Below are 10,985 nucleotides of genomic sequence, written 5' to 3'. Positions count from 1 at the left end.
ACGGTCAATCTAGCCGCCACGTTATTTCGAGGGTCGCGCATAAACGGCATATTACGGTAAAACCGTCAGCGAACTGATCTGAATGCAGTGCTCCTCTTCCAGCTGGGAAAAAATCGCGTTCGCTGGAAGAGGAGCACTGCATTCAGATCAGTTCTCTGACGGTTTTACCGTAATATGCAGTTTATGCGCGACCCTCGAAATAACGTGGCGACTAGATTGACCGTGATTTTCGATTTGGCGGCTGGCTTGACCGCAGTCCAACACTGCACTGTGAATTTTTTCAGATCAGAATAGTTAAGTTAAGGTAAATCGAGCTCGACCTAAAACAATGTTTTTGTATTCCAGCAGTCTGCGTGTTTATTGGTAATAGACGTTAAACATGAAGAATCGGTATTATTTGAATGTCTATGACAGCGCACTGCGTATTTATAGCCAAAAGAAATCTTAATATCAAACCGCAAACTATCTTTACTGCGGTACAAACCCCCCATGTTACGCACGCCTGGGTCAGTTAACAATGGAGTTAAAAGTGTTATGTTAAATGTTAATAAAGGTTTGTGGCGTGCTATCTTACCTAGTGTAAAGTTGTGATCGCAGAAGTTCAGATGTTGGTCAGTGGTCACTACTACAATAGTAGTGTACTATTGTAGTACACGCCTGTGTAGACGTAGATGTAAATGTAAAAGGGGCGGAGATCATGGTCGTCACTCGCTTTACTCAGTAACGCTGAATTAGTTAAAAAAATGATTACAAATGACAGCAAAGTCCTGTTTTCTTTTGCCACTTACACGTCCCAAGGCTTGATTTTTATTAAAGCTTTTTTTCTTTTTGGTACGTCAAGGTCACATTAAAACTGTCTTGGAAAAGTGTTTAACATGTACTGCTGTCCCAGACGTTTAAGCGTTAACTATGAAAATCTATTATAATAAATAGTATTATTTTACATTTATTGTGTGGAAACCCTGAAAAATATTGACTGTTTTCTCAATTTTTCCACTATGATAAATTTTTTTTGTCATGTTTAAATGTGTGAGAGAGAAACTAAATGATATGTAGGCATGGTAATAATCATCATCTCACAATCACAAAATAGCAGCCCTGACAGACCCAGGCTTCTCCAATGACTTTTTTATTTAAAAGTATATAGAGTGATGAAAATGCTGACACTTTTCTTCTGTGATGATTGTCAAAAGACATATTACTATATTACCTGGTTGAAAAACAAAACAAAACACAAAAAAGATAATTATGATGTCTAGATATATGGCAGAGTACTTGTTTTGAGATAAATCTAAGAACAAAAAAATACACTTGTTTGACAACAATGTTTGACGAGAATTTAAAATATAACTTATTACATGGATTATAAAAGATAATGAACTCCAAGGATTAGATTAAGAAACAATTAGGTTACATTTTAAACGCAATTGAAATCAGAGCTACCCAAAAATTGAGTGTGGGATATCTATGGGATCTAACTGATATTCAGAAACAGTGGGGTCTTCTTTTGCATTGCCATTAAAGCAAAAATCATTGCAGCCCCTCCTGACAGGCCCAGCCAAAAAAATAAACTGAAGGATGAAGTTTCTGGAATGGGCCGAGTCTTCATGGGTTTGGCCACACGATCCCATTGGGTAAGGATGGCCTGACGGGCACCTCTCCAGTGCCCCGGTCCGCTCAGTCGAAACTGGTAGGGAGTACAGGGCCCGAAGAAAACCCTTAAACCAACAGCAGGGTCCCTCAGGAGCAGCCAAGCAATGTTGGGACAGACGCCCACTTCCTTTGCTATTGTGTCTAGGTAAGAGATGTAGTTCACTTGAAGGGCAGCCAGCTTGGGACAGGGGTAACTGTGGAGAGATAGCAGATTAACTGTCAAAATAAAACCTATTTGAAATGATCATCCAGGTGAATAAATAATTACCTCTTTAAATTTGCTTGTATGTCTTTCTCAATTATTTTATCCATTTTCTCAGCTGGAGGAAGATGGTTTAGTCCTTGAAGAACAGGCAAATTAATATGATTTTTTTTTTTTTTTACCCATAATCACATAAAAATATGTTTCATATGATTCTCTATATTTACTTCACCTACAAATCACAAAATGATTTTTTCCCCATGACTTATGGTTGCTCATTACCTGCAATGACCCTGGTGGCCCAGCGTGCCTGTAGCTCTACAGCTGGCATGATCGGCCCTTTGGTCAGCAGCAGGCCCATGATGGCCAATGTTGGATGCTCAAGAGATGGAGGGAAGACTCTTCTGTAGAGTTTCATATCTCCATCAAAACCAGAGTTTAAGGAGGAGGGGAGGAAGGGGAATCTATAATCATATCCTGTGCATAAGATCACTGCATCAATCTTCTCTACAACAGTCCCATCATCAAAGACAACCGTCGAGCCTTGAAACTTCTGCACATTTGGCTTCATCACCAGTTCTCCTACCAGAATGCGACCTGGAAGGTCATCGTTTATAATGGTACGCTGATCGAGAATCCTGGAATAAAAAAAACTAAATAAATTGGGTAAAGGTCACTGTGAATCATGAGGTAATTTTTAAACTCTCAGGGCTTTACTTTAATCATCAACAATGAAAAGAGTTTGGTAAGACTCTTTGAGGATCATGTTTTGACCCTTCACCTGTGAGCAGGCTGTAGTCCATACAGCTTGTGGTCATGTCTCTGATTGAGGCTTCTCTCTCCAATCCAGTTGAGCAGAGCTCGAGGCAGGAGGCTGTAAATAAGATCTCGAACTCGTCTGACCATCGTCATATCTAGAGGAAGCCCTTTACCAGCCATGCGACCTATGACCCAAGCACCTTTCCGGGTACTCAGGAATGTCTAAGAAAATGGGGAACAGGAAGACCAAAGCAATTTGAGAAATGGAAACTGAATTAGTAGATAGATATGAGTGAATGTAAGCTTGTCAAAATAGGAGAATATTAATGAGAAACAACAGAGTAACCACATATTCGGAACCGAGGGGGTAAAATGGAGGTAATAATCAGCCATATGGACACAGAGTTTGATGACATATTGTGCATTCATTTAGCAGGGGTAGATCTAGAAACTTAAATTTGGCATGAAATGGAATAATTTTTTAATTGGATCGTTGCTGTTTGGTAATTACTGCAATCTCATGTGAGTGACAGGCTGTTGAACTGGAGAGGTTATTGTAGATGTTGTTGCGACGAGGAGGGTAAAGTTATTTTGATGCAATATTACAAGGGGATATGAATTTAAAAAATAACTATTATGTGCACAGATACATTATTTATAACAAACTGCATTACATTAAAAATGATTTCATTGGGAAGTTTAATGTACATTATTTATATACATACTATTTAATGTATATTTATATTACTGCACTTTGCTATATTACCCCCCAAATTTTTAACCATTTACAATTATTCGAAAAAAAAAAAAAAAAAAGACAAATATCTATTGTATTATGAGGATGAATTTTATATTTGTTCTTGTTAGATAGGTAGTTAGTATGCTAAATTAATTAGTCATATACTTATTTTAGTATTATGTTGATGTATGCTAATTATGACATTAAATGGATTAATAGTGTCAACAGTAAGTGGTTACATATTGTACCTTGGAATTCTACCATAATCCATTACTTTTGAAAAGTATTTATTTATTTAGCTGTCGGAAGGTTGCAATTTGATTTCATATTTAATTATTTAATTTGAAAATAATCAGTTGGATCCTGTCACAGCATCACCCTGTTTGGACTTTGTTCATTGATCTAGTTTCTGTCTCCCCTTGATTGCCTTAGTTAGTTCACCTGTGTCTTGTTAATTTAGTCATTATCCTTGTTTGGTCTGGTATTTAAGTATATAAGAATGTGTTTGTACCTCACGTTCTGCTGTTTGTGGACTACCTGTTCTTCAGTGTTTGTGGAATAAATACCCTATTTGGATTTAGCTTCTTCGAGTACCTTTACCTTCATCTCGCAGCAGTGTGATAGAATGTCCGCTACGCTCCCAGTGTTGGGAGTCGCAAGTTAGTGTGTGTGGGTGGCATACACCTTTCTGGAGGACCCCGTCTGTCATGAGCTCCCACCCAGCCTCCCTCTCCTGACCCCTCTCCTGTGTTCTCAGTCAATAGGTGTGTTCGACTTGATGCAGTACTGCGCAGACCTATCGGCGGCTGACTAGAAGCAGTGCATGCCGGTTAGAAATTCTGTCCGACTTGAGTCGGCGCTGACGCCACGTCACTGTCACATGTGGCATCAAAGTACCGCGATAGTGCTCCAAGAGCAGCCGTCTGACTCAGCCGGCGCAGTTTCTCCAGAGCAGCTGCAGGAGCTTTGATGACGACACAGCTGTTTCACGATTCGGCAAATTCACCTCATGACAACCATCACGTGGGTTTTGGGTTTATTCTAACATCCTCAATTCCAATAATGCTCACAAATCTGTGTTTTTAGAACAATAAAAGCTTTTTTACTTTAGTCACAGTGTTATATTGAGTCACATTTATCAAAAAACACTGATAACAGCATATTTACCCTCACTTTATTGGTATTTAAATAGTATTTCTGTCATGACAACTCTCGGAGTGATTTGCATGGTAATGTACATGACAATGTTAATGTATCTGGTCTTGGCGGAATAGATCTGCTACGCTGCTGCTGTTGCTGCGGCAGCGCAAGTACCGAGACTTGCTACTGCCAATACATCCACAACATGCTGCTGTGAGCATGTAAGAAATACTGCTGCTGCACATATAACATGAATAACCCCCCACAAAGCAGGAGACACAGAAATGAACAATACAAGCCAATATGTGCATGTCGCTGCGTATAAGGATATAACTGCATCAGTGCACATACATGTCCACACACATAAATATTAACAGACAGGATAGACAAGACACCCCCCACAAAGCAGATCTATCGCCAAGATATATGTACTGCTGCTGCTGCTCCAAAGAGCCATGTGAACCGCATATATTGCTATCTACTGTATGTGTGCCTGGGCTACCACGCCAACCAACTTAACGTTATTGGCCTATGGCTATGTGTGCCTAGGCTACCACACCTACTGGCTTAAAGGGTTAGTTCACCCAAAAATGAAAATTTCTATCATTAATTACTCACCCTCACATCGTTCTAAACCTGTAAGACCTTCGTTCATCTTCGGAACACAAATTAAGATTTTTGATGAATTCTGAAAGCTCTCTGACCATCCCAAAAACAGCAATGTAATTACCACGAGCAAGGTCCAGAAACGTAGCAAGGAGATCGGTAAAATAATCCATGTGACATCAGGGGTTCAACCGTAATTTTACGAAGCTACGAAAGTACTTATTGTACGCAAAGAAAACAGAAATAATTACTTTATTCAACAATTCGTTTCCTCCGCGTCACCCTAGCACCATTTTGGAGAGTATCCACTGAACTTAAATAGTGTATGCTGTTCTCTGTCAGCTGTGCCACGTGGATACGCATAGTGCAGCTGACACAGAACAGCATATGCTGTTTACGTTCAGTGGATACTCTCCAAAATGGCACTAGGGTGACGCATCAAGTTTCATACCAGAACTTTGTATATGTTTATGTTGAACTTTATTCTTGAACTGATGGCACTGTATTAAGCAGTATAAAAAAGTGTTTCTGTTGCTAATGAAAAAGTATCTGAAACGTATGTGTATTTGACAAATATTGCATTTAATTCACTTCATCTGTGTTAGAGTATGCAAACACCGCGAGAGCGTAACTACCGGGAGCAGAAAGTGTCTGACTTGACGTCTCTGCTTTCAATTCCACCCCCGATTGCAAGCGGCTACTCTCGCGGATCGGTCTGCGCAGTGCTGCATGATGTCGAACACACCTATTCTCTGTCCCTCTGCCGCTGCTTCCTGCCAGCCCCTCAGCTCACCCTCAGCCCATCATCTGTGTTGTGGGTTCGCTGTGGATATGCCAGTCTCCATTGGCGACATGGCTAGAGGATTCCTTGTCTCTGCCTCCAGCCTCTGTGTCCCGGACTCTGCATTGGTCCGTCGACCCAGCGGCTCCACCATGGCTCCTAGCTCCCTCCTCTCCGCCTTGGCCCGTCAGTCCACCAGCTCTGCCGGGCTCCCTCGTCCCTCCGGCTCCGCCTTGGTCAGTTGTCGACCATCCGCTGCCTCAGGACTCCACTCTTCCAGCTGCGCATCGTCCCTCCGTCCCTCTGGCTCTGACAGGCTCCTCCCTACCTCTAGCTCTACCTTGGTCCTCTGTCGCTCTGGCTCCACCTCGGTCGCCTGAGCCATCTGCTCTGACTGGGCCCTCCGGATCCTCCTCATCACCTTGGGCTCCTCTTCCACCTGCTCCGCCGCCGTCAGTCGGCCTCCAGGAGTCGTCAACCCTTTCTCCACCATGGCTCCTCCCTCCATCGGCTCCACTGTGGGTCTTCCTGGCTGGGCTCTGGAGCTTTTCCCGTCTCCTCCTGCTCCAAGCTCCTCCTTTGTTCCTCCCTCCATCTGTTCCACCCTGGCTCCTACCTCCGTCATTGCTGCCCTGGTTGTCTGCCTGCCTTTCTGCCAGCCCTTTGCCATACCTCCGCCGTCTCCTGACCATTTTCTTCTCTGCGGCATCGAGGTTGCACCTTCCGGAAGGGGTCGATCTGTAACACCATCACCCTGTGCATTGACCTAGTTTCTGTCTCCCCTTGATTGCCTAAGTTCACCTGTGTCTTGTTAATTTAGTCATTATGCTCATTTGGTCTGGTATTTAAGTTCCTGTCTTTTCAGTTTGAGTTTGTTGTTTATTGTTTGTACCTCTCGTTCTGATGTTTGTGGACTACCTGTTCTTCAGTGTTTGTGGAATAAATACCCTATTTGGATTTATCTTCTTCTTTCTGCGCCTTTACCTTCATCTCGCAGCAGCGTGACAAGTCCTAAAAAATGACACCTATCACTCAGTTGCTATTTGTCTGTTACTGAGATGCATCCCCCTTCATATCTCCATATGATTTTGACCCTGCTGAGAACCTAAAACAATCTGTACAAAAATATCAGACTTATATATTAGATATTAAACTATTAAATCTCGCTTGCCTTCTCACATGCTCTGCTGAGCTCCACGGCAATGTCTCCACCAGAATTCCCAATCCCAACGACAACAACTCTCCTCCCAAGGTAAGGATCAGGGTCCTTATATTCCCAGCTGTGAGTTATTGTCCCTGAGAATGTGTCAATACCTGCAGCACATAACAATAAAAGTTATACAATATATTGATGTTTCCATGTATGTACATTTCATTAAATCCATAACATGTATAAAGCCTTACAGGCAATTAGTATTACACACAGTGCTGAATGCTGCACATTCTGTATATATGATGACAGAATGCTGTAATATCAGGTGAGCACCTGGGAAGTCTGAGAGGGGTTTGATGGGTTGTGTGTAGTGTCCTGCACACACTAGCACACCGTCAAACACATGTGTCTCCTCTCGTCCATCTCTGTCCACGGTCACCACCTCCCACTGACCAGAGTCAGAGAAATCAGGCCTTTGTCTCACACCGCGAACTGTGGTCTGAAATACACCCAACCACACAGAGCCTGAATGCTACCTGTCATCTTTACACAGAGAATGCTGTTTCAAACTCTCAAAACACACAATTATCTGAGAATAATTTTCCCAAGCAAGATGTGTTCCTGGAACATCACTGTTGTTTAATAGTCCTAATCCCAAACTCAAACCATAAAATCTGATCGGCTGAAAGGTATGTTTGCCATGACCAATGAGGATGTAAACCCGGAGCATTTCCTACTAGGTGAAATCTCAGCAGATGTGATGTCATGGTGTTAATTACCTGAAAGCGAATGTGTTTGAGCAAGTGGAAGTGCTCAGCATAGAGTTTGAGGTACTGCATGATCATAGAGTTGTGCATGAAGTTGGGGTATTGATCCGGCACAGGGAAATCACTGTAGCACATCATCTCTTTAGAGGTGTTCACTATGACAGAACGATAAATGCTGCAACGGTCTGCCTCAGGTTTTTCCTGTGAATAAACAGAGGGATACGGTCAATGACTTTGAACGGATTAGCTTTGTAGCTTTGTAAAGTTTTGTTTAAAGGTAAAGTGTGTAATATTGTTCATTGTTAAAATACTCTCTCTTATCCCATCATAATATGCAGCAAAAACATTAAGTAAGCCATCTGAGGGATTATTGTCCCCAAAAGTGTAAACAAAACCAACTCATTGAATAGAGTTTGGAGGCGGGGCTATCTGTTTTTTGACCAATGGTAGTTGGCGAGAGTGTTAAAGACAACAACAACAACAATAATAATAATAATAATAATAATACATTTTAAATTGCGATTTTTCTTCCATACAGAAAATGCAAGTTAAACAGGTCAGAACAAAAAATATTTAGAAAAAAACATTTAAAATGAAAAAGAAATTACCATAAAAAGACAACAATAATTACATTAATTATTACATGTACACTACTGTACTTTAATTCTGATCAAAAGTGACAGTAAAGACCGTTATAATTTAAATATAATCTATTAATAAATGCTGTTCTTTTAAACTTTCTATTCATCAAATAATCATGAAAAAATATACCATGGTTTCCACAAAAATATCAGTATGACACTGAAGAGTGGAGTAATGGCTGCTGAAAATTCAGCTTTTCCTTCACAATAAATTCTATTTTAATATATTAAAATATATTAGAAATCTTTTATTTTAAATGGTCATAACATTTCACAATATTACTATTTTTACTGTATTTTTGATCTAATAAATGCAGTCTTGGTGAGCATAAGAGACTTCTTTCAAAAACATTATCTACCCCCAACTTTTGAATGTTATTGTATTAAAATGGCAGGGTATAAATTATTAAGGCATCGGCTTCTGGCACCTGATCTTGTATTGCTTAGATTACAGTGTGCTAAAAATCATTCATGTTAGTTAGTCATTTTCCAATTGATTTTGGTATCATGGATGGCACAGAAATGACACACTTCACCTTTATTGCTCAGCTGTTCAAACTGCAAACATTAAATGTTTAAAATGGAATTCAATTTCAACCTTAAACCTCCAGAGTCCTCCAATATCATCACTGCTCTCAAAGCACACAGGCTCCAGCCCTTCATCCAAGCAGCATTTGATGGAGGTCAGTCCAGAGCTGCCTGCTCCAATCACAGCCACACGCTTAGCCATGCTGCCAGTCTGCATATAGGAGACACGGATCAATCACTTGAAGAAAACAAATGGTGATAATGCACACGTTTATGAAAAACATACTGTTATACTAGTGTCTCCTCAGTTGTGCACCTTTGATGAGGTATTCCAGGAATCATTCACAATGTTTGGCATGGATGTGCAGCATTTAGTCGTTAATCATTAAAACACACACACACACACACACACACACACACACACATGCAAGACAGACACCAGTCTAAACATATGCTGCAAGCTTGACACTTATGACACAAATATAAATCTTACCTTTAAACTGAAGATGGTATCAAGCCCTCAGCATTCAAAAATGCCAAAAGGATGTTTTTCTGTTCCAAATAGTTAGAGCAGCTTTCCCTGGCAACCGTCTTATTGAAATCAGCCTGTAAACAATTGAGCGTTTCTGAAGTCTCAAAGAAGAGGGTGGTCTCAGCTGCCACTGGTTTAAGGTGGATCAAACCGGAATGAAAAATGATGGGGAAAAACAGCGTAGGTTAAGTGCTGAAGTCAAGAATGTTCAAACATTATCACAGACATGCAAGTCTTTATCTTTGGGTATTGTCATAAATGTTATCAGAAAACCAAAGATGAGTCCATTGGTTTTTCGCAATAGTCTAAAACCTGTAGTTATTAATAAAACAAACATTTGTTACATTTGTTTAATGTTTAATTAACATTAAAAATGCATATGGTTTGTCTTTGGGCAATAACGACATGCATCACATGTTTGTGTTTGTTCACAAGCTGAACTAAAGCTGAAAGCCCATGAAGAATAATAAGGTGAAAGAGCTTTAGAGGGTGGGGTGATATATGTCCCAGGGTTAACCCTTTACTTAAAGAAACAAATCAATGTTTAACATTGAATATCAGATGTGTGCCAACTGACTAGATTTTTATTTTTTATTTTTTCAATAATGGAACCATTTCAATTCAGATATTATAGCCCTACAAAATGAGATACTATAAACCGAGATCACATCTACCCTTCTAAATGCCTGAAAACCTGAAAGTTGTGGAAAGGATAAATAGATATGTCTACATTACTGAAAAGAACTGTGTACTGAAAAGAATGAAAAACATCACTTATTGGAGAACATATGTTATATTAGTATTTAACTATGTAACTTGGAGGAAGTTGCCTCAGTTTTCTCTCTGAGAGTCTCTGTGTGGTAAGAGAAGAAATAATAATAGTAGATACATTTCATCATCATCAAAATCACTGTGGTTCATTTAATTTCATGAGAAATGTATGTGAAATTGTAAAGGGATAGTTCATAATTTATTTACTCTCATGTTGCTCCAAACCTGGATGATTTTCTTTTGTTTCTATTGAACATAAATGAAGTGTGCAATTTTTTTGTGCAAAAAATGTCAGTGGTCACTAAAACTTTTATTAAAGTAAGTCATACAGGTTGTCCTTTAATGTGAACAAAGCTGGAAAACTAACAATTATTTTACTGATGTTTACTTATAATTGGCAGTGTAATCCTCATTATTTCCAGCAGAGGTCATTGCAGCATTATAGTTTTGAGAACATTTGGTTTAATCACAAAAAACAACATCTTTCAGTTTAGTACTTGTAACAATCAGTTTATTTAGTAGCAAACAATGTAAGATACATATGTCAAATCATCCTGGTTGCTTTAAAGGTGCTGTATGTAAGTTTTTGACTCTACTAAAGCATAAAAATACCATAATATGTTTGCAGATATTTAAGAAACATGCTAAGTTAACATACTTGTTTATCTGAAAAACAATGCTACAGTCAGTTATTCTCCTTTGAAAATGTGCGT

General features: G+C 39.7%; 2 protein-coding genes across 4 annotated transcripts in view; both read right to left on the bottom strand.

Annotated features, from left to right (window-relative positions):
• LOC107712865 (dimethylaniline monooxygenase [N-oxide-forming] 5-like) overlaps positions 1–9,180 on the bottom strand; it is a 13,501-nt gene extending 4,321 nt beyond the window's left edge. The window contains exon 1 of one of the 3 annotated variants that reach the window (XM_016518233.1): positions 9,040–9,180. In XM_016518233.1, the coding sequence (XP_016373719.1) occupies positions 9,040–9,171 (132 nt within the window). In that variant the 5' untranslated portion in view covers positions 9,172–9,180. Of the gene's footprint in view, positions 1–574; positions 665–9,039 lie in introns of those variants that run through there. The other 2 variants (XM_016518230.1, XM_016518232.1) reach the window with 2 other exon arrangements.
• The window catches only part of LOC107712867 (phospholipid phosphatase 6), a 30,976-nt gene that overhangs the window by 9,677 nt on the left and 10,314 nt on the right, over positions 1–10,985 (bottom strand). The gene's annotated exons all lie outside the window — the stretch shown is intronic.

The sequence above is a fragment of the Sinocyclocheilus rhinocerous genome, unplaced genomic scaffold (assembly GCF_001515625.1).
Source record: "Sinocyclocheilus rhinocerous isolate Xijiao unplaced genomic scaffold, SAMN03320098_v1.1 scaffold478, whole genome shotgun sequence".
NCBI classification, from domain to species: domain Eukaryota; kingdom Metazoa; phylum Chordata; class Actinopteri; order Cypriniformes; family Cyprinidae; genus Sinocyclocheilus; species Sinocyclocheilus rhinocerous.
This window is presented reverse-complemented; position numbering and strand designations above follow the sequence as displayed.